We start from the raw sequence: 22,921 nt of genomic DNA, 5'->3' as shown, positions 1-22,921 counted from the left end.
CCAGAGAGGAAGTTTAGTTGTTGAAGCGGACAGGCAAGACGGTGCAAAAATAAAAGTTAGATATAAATTAAAATGAAATAGAATAGAATAATGTAAGAGAAAAAAACAAGGGTATAAAAGATATTTACAGTTGCTGTACCAAGCTTAAAGAGAAACTACTGTTTTTTACAACCTGGACCTTATTTCTAGCATAAAATACAATCATTTACTCACCCATATAACATTTGTGTAATATGTATTCCTTCAGGAGATAATTAGATCAGCGAATATCCATATAGTGGGAGTGACTGGGGCACCGAAACGCAGCCTCTAAATGACGCATTATCTGCCGCGAAAGGGTCTGTAGGTCTCAACGGACTCAACGGGGAACAGCACTAGTGTACGATAACAAAATATTGGTGAAATGAACAAGTTTCGTGGCAGATCATGCGTTATTTAGAGGCTGCATTTCGGTGCCCCAGTCACTCCCACTATATGGATATTCGCTGATCTAATTATCTCCTGAAGGAATACATATTACACAAATGTTATATGGGTGAGTAAACGATTGTATTTTATGCTAGAAATAAGGTCCAGGTTGTAAAAAACAGTAGTTCACCTTTAAATAGCGAACTAACAAGAGTTTAGTGAGAAACCAACTAAAGTAGAGTCAAGTGAAAATACTCTGTGGACATTCATGAATATGAAAAAATACCTATATATACATATATTGCACTTGAAAAAAGGCCATAAAAATTGCACAGAATGAAATGATAAATATATATATTTCCAGAGGTATAAACAGATATATTGTCCAGAGGATGTCTGTGTTCTTTAATGGTGGTCTTTAAATCATTGAGGACTAACCAAATATTTTAGGTAGACTTGCATGTAATTTCAATAATTGATTACAACTGTTTTTATTCACAGCCCACTGTTTTCAAGGGCTTAAGGGTTATAGGCTAAACGAACTCAATCATAAATAAAATGTTAATTTTAATACTTCTTTGTAGGCGGTGGCTGCCTGAAGTCTGGAACCCATGGTCAACCCCTCAGAGCGACTTTGCCAGGCCTTTACTGGTCATTTGCTCATGGGTCATTTGCTTGCGGCTCGATTATTTTAGGATCATAACCCCTGAGATCAGAACATTCAACATCTTTACCGTCAAAAACTCCCGGGGTTGTTTGCTGAAGCTCTCTGGGTCTGCACTGTCCAATCGACTTTGCTTATTTTATATGGCTCGGAGCTGATAGGACTGCCCGTCTCTATGCGCTTCAGAATCCACCCAGCTGCTTCTGTCACGTCTCAGTAAACACTAGTGACTGGGCGCCACCGGAAGGCATGCAGGCTCACGCTGTTTTAGAGCTTCTGGAGAAAGTCTGATCGGGCCTTTCTATTCTCGATGCTTGTGAATGGTTCGATGAACCCTCTCTATATGCTCTTGTGACGTCTTCTTTTTGCACAAGACTTGTATAATGATGTGGCCAACTTTCTTAAAATGTTCTTCGCTGAACTAGATGCTGTGGAGGTGTTTTATTCTGTAGACAACCAGGACTTTTTATGTCGCCAAGCCCGGCAACCTATAGACGGCATGTTTCACTCGCTTCGAGAGCTCCTTTGAAGGCCCAATAGCAAACCTCTAAAGCCTATTGGTTGTCACATCCTAACCCCAATCCTAACCCTACCTTCAAAACCTTAAACCCACAAAAACCAAAAACTTGTGGTCAGAGAAGGTGATTTGAGACCATAGGCCCACTTGGTTTGAGTCCCCTCTAAAGCCAAAGTGCCCCCGAGCAAGGTACCCAACCCCCCCTCCACAGGGTGATCCCCACATTCCAATGTGCTAATGGGTGCTTGTGTGTATCTGTGTGCATATTTGGCCAACTAAGCTGACTGAACCAGGACCTCAATTCCAGCCAGCGCCCTTTGCTCCATGTCGTCCCCTCTCTCACACCCCACTAAGTTTTGTCTCTCACAACAATTTCCTGACAAATTAAAGGGAAATTACTTTTTTTTTTATGCAACCTGGACTTTATTTCTGGCATAAAATATGATCGTTTACTCACCCATATAACTTTGGTGTCATTTGGAGTCGTTCAGACGATATTTAGATCCGCGTATATCCATATAGTGGGAGTGAATGGGGCACCGAAACGCAGCCTCTAATTAACGCATTATGTGCTGCGAAACTCTCATATCACCAATATTTTGTTATGATACGCTAGTGCTATTCCCCGTTGAGTCTGGAGTTACACGTTATCTATTCGCGGATCTAAATATCATCCGAATGACTCCAAATGACACCAAAGTTATATGGGTGAGTAAACAATCGGATTTTATGCCAGAAATATGGTCCAGGTTGTAAAAAAAAACCCACAGTAATTCCCTTTAAGGCACAAAAATTACTTACTTACTGTTGCGCTTAGTTTAAGTGTGCATTTGCATCAGTTGCAGTCTTCATGCACTTGTAGGAGGCTTTATACGTATCAGCCATGAATACCAGCAGATTGTCAAAAGAAAACCTCTATTATGATTGGAACTCGAGTGGTGTATTTAATTAAATCCATCTATTAACAGACATTTATAACTGCATTACTATCAATGGATAAACACCATTTACTTTTTCACAAGCTGTTAATCCAAAACATGTTCTTATAAATAGCTCATAACAAATATATATATGCAGCATTTGTAAATTTTATTAAAACTGCTCATAAAGGCTGCACTACAACAAAAGTGGAGGCTGTATTTTATTTACAACAGACAAGGAGTGACAAGTGGCTGCGTATAAAACTATATTTATTGGTTCATTTTGGCTGTACATCACAGCGCGTGAAGCATATGCAGTGTACAGAAGGTGTCAGTGAATCAGGTGTAAACACAGGCCCGGGCAGCGTGCTGGACCAGAGCCAGCCCCCAGATAGTTTTCTGTAGCGCTCTGAAGAAGAGGAAAGTTCAAACGGACGGACCGGCTGAGCCTCGCGAGTCCCGCAACGAACGTCATAAATACTAATGGCCGCGGCCTCTTTAGTGAGAGGAAGAGCAATAAACACGGGCACAGAGGAAGCAAAACAGTTTAACGGCATCCTGGAGACTGGCAGTCTTCTTCCATAATGGGGCCTCGTGTAATTATAGCTCCAGGGACACCAGCGTGTAATCACAACCTGGGATAAATGTTATTTTACTTTTAACAATAGGAAACATTCAGTGTGCAGTAGAAATATGAACAGCAAGATTAAAAAATATGGACGGTCTTTGAAGATTAGATCGCCAAGCTCACTTTTACATCGAGACGAGACAATTTTATTTGAAGGCGCATCTAAAAATAATCATATTCTTAACAAAACAACATGACCGTGAACAGTTAAGGAGCGGCTAGAGATGACCTCTGCTGAGAAGTCCTTCTTTCAAACATCAAGTGGTCAATTTAAAAGCTTTCACCACAAGAAGAAGCAACAGGAAGGCCGTGTAAGAAAGCACAGAGGAAGCGACAGCACTGCTCCCTGCTGTTAATCCAATGTACAAAGTCTTCTTCTTCTGGAGAAACCGCAGCAAGCTGCCTGGATGCTTTCTGGTGAGCTGGACTGAACCTCGACTTAGTGACAGTTGGGTAAGAAAAATAAAAACAGCTGAGGAGTGAAATCGCGCCAGCTATGAAGGTAGATGGCCAGGAAAGGTGATAATATTTTTCCTCACCTAACACCAAATTTGCGCTTTATTTAAGCCTGTGTTTCTAGTGCAAGGATTTCCTCCTGCGTCAGGTCGTCTAGTAAGCGTGAGCCCATGATCCACACAAGGCGACAAACCCAACTACGACTCCCTTCAGGCGTTCAGAGAACACAGTTTGGCGCTGGCATCTATTACTGGTAACGAGGCTCTTGATCACCATGTGTCCGGACCATACGATGACGTGATGAGTGACCCGTTGCCGCTGACGACCGTCAGATCTCTGACAGAATCACGCGCAACGAGTCTGATGAGCTCTCGATGGAAAGGATGAAGGTGTCCTCATTGGAGTAGTTCTGGACGATGTTATCGTCCATGTTCACCAGGACCCTGAAGAAGACAATAAACAGGTCAGAGAAACTTTTCATTCTCTAATGGGGTTATAGTCTGGAGTTGGTTTGTATGCTGGGAAACGTCAGGCAGTCAGTCCACCACTTTGGTGCAGGCTGAACTTCTGTGCTTCAAAATGTGCTGGATGAATTGTCACAAAACGCTGGGCAGAAATTCCCAGATGATGAACCTAATATTTTGGCGATGCAAAAGGACGAGAGAGATGAAGAAGTACTAGTACTAGTAGAAGCTAGGAGTTTGGAGGAGTTACTAATGTAACTAAGGTTCTATGAATACTATCTCTGGTGATCAGGAAACTTCAGAGGAAGGATTACAGAACGTTATCGACTGTGAGGACGAACACAGATGAAAATTTGTGTGTTTTTTTCCTATTGAATTAATAGAGGGGACTGAAGGGGACTGTTGGCGTTCGTCGTGCAAACAGGGACTTGTGTAGTTACCCTAACTGCCAGAAGGGGGAGACAAGGTTTTAAATAATAACTTTGAGGCTTGTTAGCAGCTGTTAGCATTTACTTCAACTTGAACTCGAGCCGCGAGAATCTCTCAACTGTCTGTATTTACATTGTTTCCTAATCAGAATGGCAAACATTACCTGGCAGACATCAGCCTGTTAGCAATGATGACATAGTATCAGTAACAGTCAATTTGAGCCTCTCAGAGCAAGACTGCAGACTATTCGTCTTGTTTCGTTGGAGTTTGACTCACCCTTTTTTGCTTTTTTGATAAACTTTTGCCATCTTGTCAAGCGGCAGTGCATATTTGTCAGCGATCTGTGAAGACAAGGTGCATTTTATGTATAAAGCGGTCTGAGGTTGCAACTAACTGTTCTTATCAACTGTTGTTTTATTTATGCTTTATCAATACTCACTGCCTCCATCAACGCTTTGAGGGTCGGCGCACGCAGCATCAGGGCGTCAAACACTTCATCACACTCCTTCCTCACATATAGTAAAACTGTTGAAGCATGGAAAAAGTGGAGATGTAATCATCAATAATAATAATAAAAAGAAATAGGCTAATGAGTTGTAAGGGCAAGAATTTGTAATCAGACATAAGTGTCATATACATACCTCTTCTTTCCAGTTCCACTTTGGACTTCTTGGGCTGAGGTGGACAGACATCTTCCTCACCAACAGATGACATCCTCTTCATCAGGACACCTCTGATGAACACACAAAGACACATAATTTAAGAAAGAAATACACCGAAATACGTCAACGCAGAACCATAAACTGTGGGTGAGGTTAGCGCACATGGTGCACATGACAGTTTAGACCAAACCAGTGTTGACACTCACCCATCTTTGTCGACTTCTGCAGTTTTAAAAGCAAACACCTGTAATTAGAATAAAAAAACAAAAACCATGAGACACAAGACGAGATGCAGACATTTCTTCTGTGCGTGTTTGTTTTCAGTGAGTGCTTCCTTCCCTCACCTGTCCTGCTCTCTGCAGGTTTCCAAAGTGGACATCAGGAATGAAGAGAACGGGCTGGGTGTCCAGGTCTAGCATGCTTTTCAACAGTGTGCTGTCAGCCCTCTTAATGGGAGAGGTCGGCGCCAAGCTGCCATTTTTCCCTGATCCGGAGAGAGCATGAACTCAGCAGCTGTTGCCAGGCAACCACTCCACATAGAGTTTTGCCATTTGCCCCGCTTTTTAAATCTTCCTCTGCTTTTTTCTTACATTCATTTTATCTAATGTCCAAGGAAGTGCTTTTTAATCTTCGAATCAAAGCTACCAACACTATTCATGTACTTATATTCACCTTTCGTCTTCCTCCTGATCTGTTTCTTCTCCTCATCACGAAGCTTCCTCTCAGCACCCTGCAAGACACACAAAGAAACGACAGACCACATTAAAAGGAAGCTAAACACCCTCGATCCGAGTCCAGTTTATCTGCTCGCCGACGACCAGACCGCCGACCGTGTCAGCGGCCTTCCCCCACCTTATCGCAGAAGACCTTGATCTGAGCGAAGGCCCTGTGGATGGGCCTGCTGCTGCAGCCGCTGTAGCTGTAGGTGTCAATCTGGATTATCAGAGGCATCCCCTTCACGCCTTTCTGCGAGGAGAAGTCCGTGCTCAGACAGTTCACAGAGATAAAGACCTAGGAAACAAAGAGGCAGGGTGAATTTACGGAGCTCTGCGACCTGAAAAGAGGCAGAGGTGATTATCGAATAGCTGTCTAGAGAGTGATTGGAGTCTCCCAGCCCTCTGTGCAAGAACTCCTGTCCAGATCCAGTGCAGAAACAGAACATTGAACATTGTCAGAGACCCCTCGCTCCCTCTCAATAAACCTTTCAAACTGTTGCCATCGGGCAAACGGTACCAGAGCATTAAAAGCAGAACAAACAGACTGAAAAAACAGCTTTCTTCCACAAGCTGCAGGATGTGCACCGTACACTTTACTGACATATACCTATTCACTCTCTTTTTACGTCTTTACCTAAAAGTCTGCACAGATCCCAAAGAGAGATGCCATTTCATCCTGTCTGCATTACAGCTGTATGTATTTGAAAATGACACAAAATCTTCGTGTGATTTTGATTTGTACTGCAGGAGGAGCACATGGAAAGAAGATTTTGGAGCAGCTCAAATAATATGAACATTAGCTGGAATTAGCTAGTCAGCTGGAACAAACCTACTGTAGAAGTACCAAGGTTTCTGGTTTGTATACACATTTGAGTGCACATATTCTGTATTTATGCATTATCCAGATGCCTGTATGAATTATCTGCTTACTTGCTTCCTCCTGCTTCTCCTCCTCCTCCTCCTTCTCCTCTCCCCTTCCCAGTTTTTTTCTCCCATCTCTCTACCCGTCCAGCCTCAAGCAGATGCACACCCCTTTTTTGAGTTGGATTCTGCTCAAGGTTTGTTCCTGTTCCGTCCCACTGTCCCCTTAGTGCATGCACCACAAAGACTGTTGTAACCATGCCCACTTTAAACTAATTTCTAAAATTCGATAGGAACATTAAATTATACAGATCACACGGTTGGGAGCAATTTAGTGTCATGCTTCCTTTAATTTCAACTGTAATCTTGGAAGCCTTTCAGGAAACATTAATCATCTCGCTGTATAAATGATGTTTTGTAGGTGGATGCTTTGCGGGTAAATCAAAAGTGAGACGTCAGTCCTTCGATCTTGTCTGGACAAGCTGGAAACAACTCACACGCGTTTCTTCCCAGAAATCTACGGCGGCACCAGAATAGCCATCACTGCTCTCTAGCTTATAAAAAGATATTCCTGCCTTTATTTCAACCATGAGAACCCATTATTCATCAGCCATCACCTCAGTTAAAGCTCCTTAAGGTTTATAGTCGGACTGGTTGAGATATCCGATAGAGATCTAAGAGATTTTCCCCAGTGAATCTCGATCTGACTCATGTGCAGCGATGAGTGCGAGGGTCACAGGGTCATGAGTCACAACAGCAGCAGCATTCACAGACCAAGTGTGTCTCATTTCCCAACAGTCCTTCTGACAAATAAGCTGCACTTCAAGTAAAAACACATTTGTGAAATTATCGGTGGTTTAACATTGCTCCAGACCCGTGAGTGTCGCAGCTTGTTCAAATTCATGGCTCCGCTCCAAAATCACTTTCCACGAGCTAAATTATCGTAGCAGAGCAGAGCTGCAGATCTTCCACCTTTTAAATGCTTGTGAAAGAAACAGAACGGAATCACAAAATCTCACCCACGGTGCACTTGTGTTACCATTAGTGTACACTTCAAACAATACGATGTGTAGTTGCGCTTGGCATATTTCGTAACGCAGTGGAACAGATTCTCACGATGAATGCCAAACCATATAAACCAACATAAACTCCAGTTGAATCTTCCTGTTAAACCGGACCGACGGCTCCAGCAACAGGTCGGCAGAGACAGATAACGGACAAGATTCCTCACCGCGGCTCAGCAGCAATTTTCCCACTACGCAGCATCAACAGCATCGTGTCTGAACCTGCCGAGGTGAGGGCTGATTGCTGGAGAGGCCAGGAGCACAAATAAGCCTCCTACACACCTCCACAAGCTCACACCTCCACAGACCCGAGCCATTTCATTTTCTCCGCAAACGCCGGACGCATGGCCGCCAGCATCTCTGCGTGTGTACATGTAGGTGGTTTGTTGTGTTTTTCTGCCAGTTGCTTCCAGGGGCGTTCAAATGCCTTCCTAAAAAAAAGTTGGCGAGGGCACCGTTGAGTGGGGCTGTTCAGTGCCATCCAGGAACAAACAGAAAACACTCGAGGAAGCCGCTCATCTCCCCTTTCCAACGCAATTTACGCTCTGTGACAATGAGGATGCTGATTGTTGCCTGGCAACTGCCGAACCATGCCAAAAACCCCAACAAAAAAAAACAAAAACTGGTCATTTGCACCGAAATACCAGTTTTGTATGTCAGCCTGTTAAAATTGGACTCCAATTACATTTGGACACCAAAATTTCTAGCTGGCACTGTGCAGAAATAATAATAAAAAAAGGAAAAAGAAGTGACAGCAGTGACACATGAGGGGTCTGACTTCTCCACAATAACAGGGCTGTTATTTCCAGCAGGCTCTGGTCCTGTGTGGAGGCTATATGCCAGCGTGCTGCAAAACCACAGGTGGTGAGCATCTGGTTTACGTCTGGTTGAATGGCCACACAGTCCAATTGCCAATCAACAAAACCAGAGTGGACCAGAATGCTGTTAGTGGGGGACTTTGGGTCCTATGAGTTGAGGGGAGGGGCCTCTGTGGATCATCCCACAGATACTTAATCAGTTTGGGATCTAGTGAATTTGGAGGCCAGGTCAACACCTTGTGCTGTTCTTCATGTTTTTTTTTGTTGTTCCTAAACAGTTTTTTTGTGTGTGTGCCTGTGTCAGGCTGCATCCTGCTGGCAATGGCTGCTGCCATCAAGGAGTGTCTTTGCTATGGGGTGGGGCTGCCTGGTCTAAGTAACATCCACACGAATGCCAGGTCCAAAAGTTTCCCAGCAGAACATTGTATTGTCACAACATGGTCAACGCCATTTACTTCTATTGTCCGTGGTTTTAATGTTGTGGCTGATGTGTGTATATGCTTACAATGGCAAAGACCACTCACATAGACTCAGCATAGATCCGCTGCAGAAGTATAAACCAAGCTTCAGGCTACTGGGACACTTAGTGGGACTGAGCCATTACTGAGTCTACCTGTCCTTTCTATGCTGAGCCCGTTGTTGTTGTCAGGACATTTCTCTCAGAAGCAAAAAATGCCGGTCTCCGAGTCTGAACAGCACTTAATCACCGGTAAACACAGAAAGCTGTAATGATGCGCGTTCTGATGCCAAAACATGGATGTGAATGATATGTGCTGCTGTTTTCTATGCAATCAGAATATACAGTATGTTCCAGAAAACAATACTGGATTATTGTGGTCAGGTGTACAACTAGTACGCACTGGCTGATGCCGTATCACCACCACCTGAGCTCATTAAAAACAATTTCAGCGCAGTGGAGGCGTCTGCCAAACGGTAAATATTTACCCACAAACCCGCAAAGCTGCAATTAACCGTCTTTCAGTGAGGCCGTTTGTGGAGTTCTCATTAAAAACTGAAGTGAATAGGAGCCACAGGACCAAAACACCCTGAGGCTGGGCTCATTCTTTGGCCCCGTTTAGACCTTGCATTGATCTCCATCCTGGGGAATCAGATCGCAAGTAGAGTCAGCTGGGGAGCTCTTGTGGAAGCAGCGTTTTACCTCATTCATTGAATTTAAAAAGCAACACAAACTCTGTTATAAAATGATGAGCATGAAAAAGAAAAAGTGAAGTCTGTTAATTAGATGTTCATGCAAGGTCTGAACGGGGCCTATGAGCTTGTGTTATTTGCTGCTTGTCTCTGTCTAATCGGCTAGCATTACAAAGGTGAAATCCGAGCAGCTTCATCACAGGATCTGTTGCTGCGTGCTCAACATCTCTGTGACCCACCAAATAATGACCTGACACAAAGCAGGAGACGCTCCTTCTGTCGAGGAGAACAAAAAGGTTGGGGGGTGGATGGTTGGGCGCGGCATATGAGCCCTCAACAACAGTCTACAGACATAAACTGATGATTGTACACCGATCAGGCATAACATTATCCTAATACCCTTCCTAATATTGTGTAGGTGTCCCTTGTGCCTCCAAAACAGTTGGGATTCATCTGAGACACGGGCCTTCTGAGCATGTCCTGTGGTGTCTGGCAACAGAATGCTATTAGTGGGGGGCCTTTGGGTTCTATGGGTTGAGGGGAGGGGCCTCTGTAGATCATCCCACAGATACCTGAGGTTTTCAGTTTGGGATCTAGTGAATTTGGAGGCCAGGTCAACACCTTGTGCCGTTTTTCATGTTTGTTTGAGTTGTTGCTAAACCATTTTTTTTGTGTGTGTGTGTCTGTGTCAGGCTGCATCCTGCTGGGGATGGCTGCTGACATCAAGGAGTGTCATTGCTATGGGGTGGGGGTGCCTGGTCTGGTCTAGGTGGGTGCTACATGTCTAAGTAACATCCACATGAATGAATGCCAGGTCCAAAAGTTTCCCAGCAGAACACTGAATTATCACAAGATGGTCAATGTTATTCACTTCACCTGTCAGTGGTTTTAATGTTGTGGCTGATCAGTCTACAGTCCTCAACACATCTTCCCCACCATGAGCAAAGAGTTTGGTGTGCATGAAATCTACCTTTTTTAATTTTTAATGTATTTATTTATTTATTTTTGTACCTTGGCTTCTTCGCTGACGTCCCACGTGAAGGATACGGCGTTGTAGGCAATTTCCTCCACGTTCCCAATCACGCTGAAGCTCTCCTTGTAGTCAGCTGCACACAAAGAGAGACAATAAAGGAAACGATTTCAGTGGGCGTTAAGTTTTGGATTCCTAATCCCTTAATTTCTATTAAGTGGAAAAGCAAAATGTACTTACCGCTTCGAATTTAATGTTGTGATGTTACGTGATATGTCATTTGTACTGTAATATCTTACCCAGCAATGACAACAGACTTGTTTTGTGAGTATTATAGATTTCGTAATTTCCTGGAAAACCATTTAAAAGTGTCGATGGCTCATGCTGAACTAAGAGGGCGAGGGAGTGCACTAAATTTGCGTCTAATTAATTTCTTTCTTTAATTTTTGTGTCCCTCCCTTTCCTTCCGTTTCTCCTTCATTGGCAGTGGAAACACGGGCAGCTGACCAATCAGAGCAGACTTTATTCTAGAAGAGCAGAGCCTCCGGAGCTCCTTGTTTAAAGAGAAAAAAAATAATGACGAATAAATAGCAATCTGCTGCACCTTTGACGGGAACTTGAAGTAACGCAATTAAATTGTGGTTGTGCAAAAAAAAAAAAAAACCTCTATGACTGGTGGTGTTGTAGCTTAGCTTCACCTCTGTATCAGGTAAGTTTGGGATGTGAATCCACCAAAAGATCAGGAGATAAATCTGAGAGGCCATCCATCACAAGATATTTGAAATAAGAAAAACATGTTTCTGCTAAAATAAGTTCACATTGAGTGACACATTCGTTTTTTTAATTTCTTATTGAGTAATGTGCCTTTAAAAAAGACGTAATAAGTCACAACTAGACAGGTGAAAGTAGTGAAGTATAACACTGCTTAATGTAAAACGAAACTCAAGCACAGTACGTCTTTTCACCCCTCACTTCACATTCCCAGAGAAGTTGAGTATTCCCAGAAATCCACTTTCGCCTGCCTACTTTGTCCATGACAAGTTCATGCCAGTACCATGGCTGGCATTGGCATAAACTTGCCACGGACAAAAACCAGCACAGTGTACGACACCGCTGGTTCATTCCATTGAGTTTTAAACCACAGGTTGAGGCCTGTCTGTTGGCTGATCGCACACAATATGGCCGCAATCCAGGCCCCCACCTACTCCTCCTGTTAACGCCTATGCAAATGTCGACCCACAGGCTGTCTCTTCGTGGAGCTCCTGTGGGAATTGAGGACTGACTGTTATTCAGACTGTATCTGGTTTCGCCTGAGGGTATGTGACAGGATTCTTCCAAAGCCTCCTGCAGCTTTGCCACCTGCTTACTTAATCTTTACCTTAGTGGTTTTGTGGAGTAAAAGTGCCCGCATCAAAGTGTGATTGTGCCATTCTTCTGTGTTGGCCTATTCCCCACTGCCCCACCTCCTCCTGCTCCAAGTATAAACACCATCTAGCTATGGCTATAGAGGGCAGGCAAACAAAAATGATCTTACCAATGTCCAGGACTCTCTGTTTGGCAGTGTGCTGGCGAGCGTGCCAATATTTCCAATTCTTCAGCTGATCATCTCTGCACTTGTCCTCCCCAAAGACAACCATGATGACACTCTTCAGAGGAAACACATGCAAAGTATAATTGGGCCACTGCTTGATGATAGGCATTCAGTGAAAACCACCATGTACCATCACCTTTCCCTCACCTGAACAACACCGGCCTGCTGCAGCTCTGAGCCTCCCACGGTGATTTGCTCACTGCTGGATGTTCTCCCATCGGGCCCTCGTGGCGCCCTCGATCCACTCATCCGCACTTTGTCTTGGGGTTGGGACGGGGATGACCTGAAGCCGGTGGCAGACAGCGTCAAAGGATAGAACTGGCCCCGGTTCAGGTAAGCCATAGGTCCTTCACCTTGTCGCGGCCGAAGCGACATGCTGGCCTCCAGGTTGTACCGGAAACTGTCACTGTGAGAACATAAGCAAGCACATAGGAATATATATATAGATAACCCTCATGAACAGGCAGGAACTCCTCTGATTAAACTATCTGTATAATTGTACAATATCACAACAAGAAAACAAACATTTTGAAGATTTGTTTTCTGACTGGAGTAGGGAGGGATGTGTTTTTATGCCACAAATGGAGCTTGAACAGGAAGTTGTTGCAGCAAGCAGTGCTACAATACGATTATTATGGCTCTAAATGAACAAACATGCATCTTTAAATATGTCCGGTGATATTCCAACTGCTCACTGACATTTAAAAAAAAGACTAAAGACGATAACGACTGCTGCATATCATCCTCCTGTGCAAATGAGCTCTGTTGTTTTATCAAAAACATGTAAAAGAATGGCACCGTCGCAAGGGATGACCTTCTTTGCCATGGATGCACACAACGCTGTTCATCCTCTTGTGGATAAATGCACTGCTGAAAATAATAGACGCTCCACAAATACACCATTTTCTCCTGTAATGTAAAAGCTGCAGTGCCAAGACATTATAGGAAAATATAATAAAAAAAACAAGACATCATACTTGTGTCAAGCACTTAATTATTCAGTATGTAGCTATACTTAAACATTCCACTTGTGCATCTTATTTTGCATATTTTGCATTGTAATATATTGTAGTAGAAGTGGTTATTGTCGATGCCTTGCCTGCTTATCTGTAGCAAGGTAGGGTGAAAAACTAAAACCGGTTTTTCACACCTCTGTGTGTTGTGGAAGTGGCAATAAAATTGACTCGAATATTGAAAGCATGGGCCGGAGGCTGAGAGCCACAGAGAGGCTGGTGCATTAAAAGCATCTTTAAATTAGATTTTTTTTTTTTTGTGGCATTTCTGTGTCAGAACAATATGGGGAATCCCCATTTGACTCAGTGTTTTTGTTGGTGTCTAAATGTCAACTTACACAGGCAGGCAATAGTGGAATGCATCAGCTCTTATCCTAGAACTTCTGTGGTCCACCTGTGAAAGAAAGCAACATATACCCTTTCAAAAAGTATACGCAGGAAGCTTCTGTGTATCAAGCAGACAAAGAGCAGTCCATAAATGTGAACCTGAAGTGCAAAACACCACCACCGCCACCACCACCACCTCACTCCCCTCGTTTAACAAGTCTGACCTGTCCTTCCACAGCATCCTCATATGTGCTGTCCGGAGTGCTTCTCTGCCCATCCTTCAGGTAACCAGCGAGGGACAGATCGTAGCAGCTCTGCTCGTAAACCATCCTCATCTGTTCTTTAGAATCTTCTTGATAGGAGCCACCAGAACAAGCAGCTGTCATGGACGTCTGGCCCTCAATCTTGACCAGAGCAGGAGGCACACTGCCTCCACCTTTACCATCAGCTCCTCTGGTGTCCTCTGTGAGGCTCATAGCTCCGTACTTGCAGCCCTGGTGCTCAGTGGCATTGCTGTTGTTGAGGGAGAGATTGACGGGCATGGAACCCAGAGCCTGAAGGTGGTGATCTAGTGGGTTCAGACTCCTGCAGCTATTGGGCTCAAGTGTAGTGGAGTCTGTGGTTTTAGCATTGCTGGTGGAATGTCTCCTCTCTCTGGGAACCTGAGAGGTTTGCAGGAAACACAAAACTTATGATCTGAAACAAATTTTCTTTTTATCATTTATGTTGAATTGGCGAGCCTTGTGGCACACCTTGTAGTAGTCATACAGCAGTCCCAGAGCTGCTGCGCTGCCCTCATCTTCATTGATGCTCATCATGGCCTTGGTGGCGGCGGTCAGCGGGTTCTCCAGGAAGTTCTTCCACGTCTCATTCTCGCCGCTGAACACCCTGCGGGATGGCACCGACAATTCGTTTGGTACCACCACCACAAGGCGTTTACTGAAAAGATGAGATGAAGAAAAGACGGCAAGCCGTGTTAGTTTTGCAAAGCCGGTTTTTCTAAACAAAATCCTGTGTGAATCCGGCGCCAAGCCACCAGGTATGCCTCAGGCTGTTTCTCACCAAGCTTCAATCCAATAGCACGCTCCATGTGAAGTGTGTTTATGCAAGTTCACTTCTGACGAATAACTGCTTGTACACACCACAATTAACAACACAAACTGAATAGCAACTGAAATTATGTCATTCGGAGACACTGTCAAGGTGATTGTGTGTATGATCTCAGGTTTTGAAGGGCACATGCTGGATTGTTGTTAATATTCACAGATAAGTGTGATCGAAAAATTTTTATTAGCATGTATAAAAGCAGTGGCATTTCACCAAACCTCACTAAATTATCCCAAGATCCAGAACACTACACACATTTTATCTAATCTACCCTGCTGTTTGATTCCTCTTGTTTATACAGATGTTAAAGGAATTAATTGCAGAAATTTCATTCTGTGAGAAAACTGCTGCACTGGAACATTTAGCCACAAAGACACAAAACTAAACGAAAATATCAGAATTAAAAAAAACTTGTGATATTAATGGCTTTTCCTTACCTGTCCAGGTCCATGCTGCCTCTAGTTCTCACTGGTGTTTTCTAGGACTTGCTTGAGAAACTGGACTTTCTAGTTAGTGCAGATAAGTTTGTGCGGGACTCCTGGAGAGAGAGAGAAAAAAAACAAAAAAAAAACTAAGCCCGCACGAGGCTGGCTCTATTTAACCTCTCAGCCAAAACAGCCAATGAATCATGTGTAGCCTTACGTCCTAAAACAAATTCCAGTGTTTTTTTGTTTTCTAAATAAAAAAAATGTTGCATGCATTTGTTGCACGGGGCCGGGGATTCTGTTAGAATAAGTTAGTAAATTAAAACATGGGTTGAGTGCAGCACCTGGAAAGGCAGAATAAACAAGGAAACGAAAGCTGCCTCGCTGATTGGTTAAATGGTTTCACGCAGGTGGGGCAGCGGCTTTCCCATTGGCTGGAGTCCGGAGGTGTAAGGTGTGGCTTGAAAAGAGGGGAAAGGTGGACAAGACAAATAGGCTTTAGTGTACTCTGGTGCAGGATAATATAATATAATATAATATAATATAATTCTGTTCTGGGTTCTAATCCATGAGCCGACTGGGGCCTTTCTGTGTGGAGTTTGCATGTTCTCCCTGTGTCTGCGTGGGTTCTCTCCAGGTACTCCAGCTTCCTCCCACTGTCCAAAGACATGCTGGTTAGGTTAATTGGTGAATCTAAATTGGCCATAGGTGTGAGTGTGAGTGTGAATAGTTGTCTGTCTCTCTGTGTTAGCCCTGTAAAAGACTGGAGACCTGTCCAGGGTGTACCCCGCCTCTCGCCCAATGACAGCTGGGATAGGCTCCAGCCCCCTCGGGACCCTTCACAGCACAAGTGGTTACAGAAGATGAATGAATAATATAATATTTATTTGTTAATTTTTATTCTTTTATTTATTTATTTATTTGTGTATTTATTTTTGCTTATAACACGTATTTTCTTTCATTTTTACGTGTTTTTCAAGTGTTTTTTGTGCAACTGAGCTACTGAGACCAATAACTTTCCCATGTGGATCAATAAAGTTTATCTAAGTCTAAGTAATATAATATAATATAATATAATATAATATAATATAATATAATATATGTGCTGAAAGAAGAGCAGTTGTTGTGAGTTGGCCTCACTGTTGTAGCGTGACACCTTGTGGTAGACATGTTACCTTGCACCGTGAACAGTTTACGGACTCATCCATACAGATGGCGTTGTCTCTGGTCTGGACATCATTTTTAGGAATATCTTGTTCTGCTGGATAAATAATCGCTTCGATCTGTTGATGCTTACGTCTGTGAACGGGCAATAGGCTTTTCATATGTGGATCTGATGCTTTTCCGAGTTTATCAGATACGTTTCCTCACTAAGAGAAAGGCATTTTGCGGAAAACGTCTGGGAACGTGAACGCAGCGCCGTTTACGCCTTGGGCATGCGCATTAGCGAAGTGAGGGCAAAACCACTGCGATCGGCGGAAGGTCCAGAGGAGTCAACCGAGCGTTTCTTTTATTGTGTTTTGGTGGTTATCTTCTATAATACGCGTTGGTTCACTGGTAAGACTTTAAGAAAATGTGTATTTTTGTCTTTTAATACTGTACGTTTGTCAGTATTCACGTTCACCTGTGTGTGTGTGTGTCTTCGTATTATTCTAGCTAACCTAGCGGCAGCGATAGCTACCGGCTAATAGAAAGCTTGTCTCTGTATTAGGACGAAGTGACACTCGTGCTACTTTTTTCGTGTAAGTTATATTTATGTTGTAGTTTTGTGCTGTGAATACAACCAAACTCTTTTCCACAACAATCGCTGCCGAAACTAAACGCTAGCTAAAGTTGGCTATAGCATCACTGCTAAACCGTTATCCCGAGGAAATGTTATAGCCGCGTGAGAGCAGTGCATGGCGGATACAAGCCTCACCGTGCTCCATGCTGGATGACATGTTAATGTGAATGTAAATAAGTTTATATGAAGTTGTCAACAAATAAATAAATAGTTGCTCGTTTGCAGCAGACGTACATTTCAAGATTTCCCATTGACTTCAGTGCACTGTTAGGAAGTTAGTCCCTCCCCCTCGGTATCGCTCAGAAACAAAAGTTCATACAGCCCAACCACTGGCCTAGATCTAACATTATGTCTGTAATAACTTTGAATATCTGCAGTCTGATTTTCTTTGGGGAAATTTGCAAGTTAATTGCCTTATCCATGTGACCCAAAAAAGGGGCAATTAACCTAGTTCTGAAACAGGCACTGCTGTCTTGCACATTTTGATGTCTGATCATTTCGTAAGACAAGTGTTTTTAAATTGTAAATAACCAAAGTTGGCTTATTCAAAGACTCTATTGCTGTAACTGTGCTGCATTTTGGCTATAATTTCTTTCCATTCCCATCACCTTTAAAAAAAATAAAATAAAATAAAAAGGCACCTAGGTTTTTTAGTCTTTCTCAGTTTATGGCTCGTCACCTTCTCCATGGTGTTGTGCTGATCAAATTCCTGTACAATTTCTTCAGGTGTAACGTCAGATATGGCACGTGGGCACCAGAAGTTCCAGTCCCAGCAGAAAAATGCCAAAAAGCAGGCGGACATCAAGAAGAGCAAAGGCCATGACCAGAAGGCAGCCGCTAAGGCTGCCTTAGTATACACGTGCACAGTGTGTCGGGTATGTGCTTTGGCAGAAAAACGAACCGTTTAACCATCAGGAGGGAATCTAGTAGAATGGGAGGCTGGCAAAAGATTTCTATAAACGTATAAGAAACTGTAAGTGTAATTCAGTCTATAGCCTGTAGCAGATCACCTCACTTCATGTTAGAGGTGTGTTTCTTTTACTTGCTCATTAGCCATTCGTCCAGTACCAGTGCATTTTAAAATATATAATAATTTGCCTGCACATCTGAAATGTTTTCCACTGCCAACAGCTTTGATGCTTTTGTCTGTGGATTTTTTTTTTTTTGTTTCATTTGAATGTGGTCACTGTGTCCCATTTTCTCTTCTGCCTTGGTGAACGTTTCATGTTCTCTTGTATGACTGCTGTACTTGAAACCGACAACACTTGCGCTTGCCCTCAAGACTACAGCCTTGGGTACTATACACACCATGGCTTTAGTGACGGGACATTCAAGTGTAAAATATTACCAATTTGATTACATTTTGCCAGACACCACCAGAAATCAGTTTTTTTATTTTCTTTTTTGCCGCACTCAAACTGTTTCCTGCACACCCAAGTTTCACCGCGCTATCAGCTCTCTCTCTTTGTCCAGATGCAGATTGCGCGTATGAAAATTAGCAGGACTCCCAAGGGCTTTGTGAACTGTTCACTCCACATTCTTTGTATTCATACCTCCACCACTCTCTGTGCTGAAGAAGCTGCTCTCTGTTGACGGGGATGAAGCTCTAAATGACAGAGATAAGCTGACGTGCTGTGTATTTTTTTTTGTAAATTACATCTGAACAGAAAGGTGGTTACATGTACTGTTACCTGTAAATGTGATGTTTCATCTCCTCTAGCCAGTTATCTCGTGTCGCAGCGATTCCAGACTACCAGCGTATCGCCCCACCCCACCAATAGTCTGACTCACCGGACACACAGTTGGGGTTAAAGCTCTCCTCTCCTTCTTAGTTACCGTGTACCAAACCTCTTCCGCAATAGCAAACAAGATTGTGACATCCATGACTCTTTCTTTGGATTACTGTTAATATCTACAAAGAATATGTTTAGGACGTTTGCTGTTTAACTGGGACGTCCTTGCAGGATCCTGCTTTCTGAGTTTACTTTCCACACCTTTTTACTCCGATGCTATATGATTCATGCTTTTATATTTATGTATATTTTCCAACTTGTGACCGTTTTCTTTCTCCCACTCTCTTTCAGACACAAATGCCTGATCCAAAAACCTTTAAGCAGCACTTTGAAAGCAAACATCCAAAGTCTCCAATGCCCCCGGAGTTGGCCGGTGTGGAGGCATAACTGATTCATCTATCTTTCAGTAAGACGGTTGCAGCAGCAGATTCAGGACAGGGTTCTATATTTTGCAGTGTTTTCAGATAAAATATCTTCAGTACAACTTCAATGATTCCTCTAACTGAATAATTGATGTGTGGGTGTTTTTATGCAGGGATGGTTCTTGCTTGCCTGTCAATGGAAAATTTTCCTGAATAGATTATTTTGTAAAACTGCCTTCACTTGCTAGGATTCGATTAAGAGCCAGCCCTAGAGGTAGACACACAACAGACAACGACCCTCTCTCGGCTTGTGCCAAAAATTGCGTACGTTCCATTTTCGGTTGTATGCAATATTTGCAATATCTGATTATTTAAAAATGTATGCTCACAAGACCAGCTTGTCCACGGGCTCCTCCACCACCACCACCACAACATCTCAGGTCTCCTGCTGTTTCACATCGGTCTTTGAAGATAACACGACCTGGCGCTGGCTCAGCGGAACAAAGTCGATAATGATAATTGGAAGACATCTGCATCCAAATCCACTGTACTGTGAAACACATTATGGATTTCTAACTGAGACTAATTTGTGATGCACCAGGGTTGGGGGGTCATAATTATAGTTTATCCAGAATGACTTTGGAATTCATTATGTGCTTGATAAGGCACATTCAGTACAACTAATCAGGTGTTCTTTTGACTAGATTTACTTCCAGTCTGCACTGATTTTTATTTTTTATTTTTATTTCCAGAAGAGTCTATCTTTTGTTGGGGCCATGAAGAATACGTTAAACACAGTGCGCTACACGGGTAATGAAATTGTGCATTGCGTTTACCCCTGAGAATTTCCTGACGTTTATTTAGCTTATGTCCAGTGTAGAACTTTGTCATGTGCAGCAGAGTTATAAAAGTTGACCAGAGATGGCACTTCAAGTGTTGCAAACCCTTCCATTGCTTATTTTTAACTCTGCTGCTGCATAAAACAATTTTTATTTTCTCCTATCTCATGGTCTGTTGAGTGTAAAAGTTTGCACTGGGGGTTGTAAATAATAACGCTAATGAACTACTCCCATACCCCCAGTTTGCCATTGTAGTATGTACGTGGCATAATTGTGGCCACTATAGTATCTGATAACAATTTAGTTCATCACTATTGTATTTTGCAGTGTGGGGCTGTCTCACACTCTCATCTCTGTGGCACGCTGAACCTGCATTAAAAGTCTGAACTACATTACACTGTAAGTTAGCTTTAGTTCTTATTATTTTTCTTTCTTAGCAAAGCACGCTAACGGACAGATTTAATTTATAGATGGGAACTATTTTCAATATATTTGAACGCACTGGTCATTAACCACTGGCATTGTATCACTGTGCTAAAGTCTGGATTGACAACCAGCCATGTTTTTACTTTTGTAATAATCATATCTTTGTCCACACAATGTAATGTATAGCCTTTTAATAAAGGTCCTACTTTTATATTAACCATTACTAAGTTGTGTTTTATTTAACAAGTACAGGTGGAAGTCTCCCACCTTATTGAGCTTCCAGCTACAGTACTGCAAACTCAATGAGGTGGCAATTTTCGATGTGTTGTAATGCTACGCCCTTTTCAGACGACTCCTAATTGTGTCTTGTGCTCATATCACTCTTGCGAACACTTGTTTTACTGTGAGTGTACATGCACCACTTACTAACAGAGCTTGGACGATGTGAAATCTGTGTAATGAATCACATCTACCTCTGCTCTGCCAGTCGTTTCAGTCTTGGCCCCACAAATTAAATCTCAATAATAGGAGTTTTATTATCTTGTCAGTTCATGCTCCAATTGTCAGCCGAGAATCCAAGTGCTCTCTTAAAAGCTGCTGATCCAGGCAACTGATTAAATTAAGCAAATGCTATATTTAAGAGCTAGAAATGTAGCGTGAAGGTAATAGTGAATTACTGGCATAGTGGGAATGTTACATGATCCGACAAACGCTAACAAATGATGTTGCTTCTCTATTATTCACGCTCATGATCTATTAATGCCCTCATCGTGCTGGTTGCTTAGGAATATGGGTGTTGTTAGAGACGGCAGAAACGCCTTAAAATGTGTTTCTGACGTATGAAATGTAGAGCTGTGTAATAAGTGATGCTTACAGAGTTAATACTCTTTTTGATCCTTGTAAAAGGGAAGAGATGAGTTCACAGACATAGTGATCATTACTAAAGTGGTGTTTCACTCCCTTGCTTTGTACCCTCGCACACCCTCGATTGAAGAGGAAGCTCAGAGCTTGTCTTGTGACTGTGACGGTAAATAGTGGGGGGTCAGAGTGGTGTGCTACCGGATGGACAGGTTCTGTGAACTGACCTATTTCCTTTGCCCTTAAGACAAACACCACTTTATGACACAAGAAGAATTTTATTCTTTTTGTATGTTTGACTGTGTTTTTGTCATAGATCAAGCAAACAAAATAAAAAGGGTTAGAAAATAAGGAAAAACTGATTAATATAAATATCTACAAGATTGTAAATCTACACAAGGCACAGCGATCAGCCAAAACACTAAAATCACTGACAGGAGAAGTAAATAACATGAACCATCTTGTGACAATACAGTGCTCTGCTGGGAAACTTTTGGACCTGGCATTCATTCATGTGGATGTTAATTAGACATGTAGCACCCACCTAGACCAGACCAGGCAACCCCACCCCATAGCAATGACACTCCTTGAAGGCAGCAGCCATCCCCAGCAAGATGCAGCCTGACACAGACACGCACACAAAAACCATTTAGGAACAACTACAAAAAAAACATGAAGAACAGCACAAGGTGTGGACCTGGCCTCCAAATTCACTAGATCTCAAACTGATCAAGTATCCGTGGGATGATCCACAGAGGCCCCTCTCTTCAACCCATAGGACCCAAAGGTCCAACACTAACAACATTCTGTTGCCAGACACCACAGGACACCCTCAGAAGACCCATGTCCATTCTCTGATGAGTCCCAACTGTTTTGGAGGCACAAGGGAGACCTACACAATATTAGGAAGGTGGTCATAATGTTATGACAGATCAGTGTAGCTGTAACTTCATCAAACAGTGACTTTTTCAATGATTTTTAGTTGTATTGATTTCCCATATTGTATGTAAGCTTAAAGGGGTAAATTATGTAACTTGACCAAAATGCAACCACATGGATTATTTGTTCATTTCGGTTCAGCTTCATTCATATGGCGTCAATAACAATCACACTATTCTTTACAGAAGCCGGAGCCTAAAACGCCCCAGAGCAAGCAAAGAAAAACTCCCTTTCTCTCTGATTATAGAGGAGGAAACTCGAGCAGAACACAGCACGAATCTGCTTGAGGCCGGCCGGGTATTTGTTTCATCCAAGTCTTGAATCCCAACATGACTTTTGACATATATGCTTTTTCCAGTTTAGATTTTTTTTCTTCCAGGTGTGCATTAGTGTAATAGACCAGTTTTATGTGTAATGAAGTCCAACATATCCTGTAAGGATTTTTGTGACACATCTGCAAGTTGCTAAGCCAGGTTAACTCACTGCCTTAGGTGAGTTACCACTCCCAGACAGTGCTGTTAGTTTCAGTGACTTATGAAGAGAAAGCCCATTAGTTTGTCATCTAATATAATAGACTTTGCTGTGACATGTAAAAGATTAGCTGGATGCAGAAGTCGAGAGTCTATCAGTGTGGATTTGTGCTCCTGCGTGTGCGTTCAAGTTCTCAAGATGACGTTGATGGACTGAGTAAGAACTCACCTAACCGGTTACACACTTTTGTTCACTGTTGGC

The 22,921-nt window shown here is 42.8% G+C and overlaps 2 protein-coding genes across 2 annotated transcripts; one reads left to right on the top strand and one right to left on the bottom strand.

The window, feature by feature from the left end:
* Positions 1–2,762: 2,762 nt before the first annotated feature.
* On the bottom strand, positions 2,763–15,646 carry LOC311497641 (grainyhead-like protein 2 homolog). The gene is made up of 15 exons (XM_084557978.1): positions 15,202–15,646; positions 14,410–14,596; positions 13,882–14,319; positions 13,669–13,724; positions 12,465–12,723; positions 12,261–12,372; positions 10,768–10,862; positions 6,001–6,159; positions 5,821–5,878; positions 5,493–5,632; positions 5,355–5,392; positions 5,128–5,219; positions 4,926–5,011; positions 4,763–4,827; positions 2,763–4,036 (listed from the first exon to the last, which is right to left on the bottom strand). The coding sequence occupies exons 1-15, from the start codon at positions 15,213–15,215 to the stop codon at positions 3,922–3,924; spliced, it is 1,914 nt and encodes a 637-aa protein (XP_084414104.1). The 5' UTR covers positions 15,216–15,646; the 3' UTR covers positions 2,763–3,921.
* A 1,017-nt stretch (positions 15,647–16,663) lies between these two features.
* LOC311496413 (zinc finger protein 706) lies at positions 16,664–21,499 on the top strand. Its single transcript, XM_084556275.1, has 3 exons — positions 16,664–16,746; positions 17,699–17,847; positions 19,057–21,499. The coding sequence occupies exons 2-3, from the start codon at positions 17,713–17,715 to the stop codon at positions 19,150–19,152; spliced, it is 231 nt and encodes a 76-aa protein (XP_084412401.1). The 5' UTR covers positions 16,664–16,746; positions 17,699–17,712; the 3' UTR covers positions 19,153–21,499.
* The last annotated feature ends 1,422 nt before the right edge of the window (positions 21,500–22,921 follow it).

This window comes from Chelon labrosus (genome assembly GCF_963514085.1).
Source record: "Chelon labrosus genome assembly, chromosome: 12".
NCBI lineage: Eukaryota > Metazoa > Chordata > Actinopteri > Mugiliformes > Mugilidae > Chelon > Chelon labrosus.
The sequence above is the reverse complement of the archived record's forward strand: the minus strand, read 5'-3'. Positions and strand labels throughout refer to the sequence as shown.

Excerpts from the sequence above, each read along its gene's own strand:
- LOC311497641 (XM_084557978.1), bottom strand. Across the intron at positions 12,724-13,668 it reads TTCCACTATTGCCTGCCTGT|TGACAGTTTCCGGTACAACC; the intron begins GTAAGTTGACAT and ends ATGTTCTCACAG. Across the intron at positions 5,220-5,354 it reads GCAGAAGTCGACAAAGATGG|AGGTGTCCTGATGAAGAGGA; the intron begins GTGAGTGTCAAC and ends TGTGTTCATCAG.
- LOC311496413 (XM_084556275.1), top strand. The coding sequence starts at position 17,713 with ATGGCACGTGGGCACCAGAAGTTCCAGTCCCAGCAGAAAAATGCCAAA. Across the intron at positions 17,848-19,056 it reads ACACGTGCACAGTGTGTCGG|ACACAAATGCCTGATCCAAA; the intron begins GTATGTGCTTTG and ends ACTCTCTTTCAG.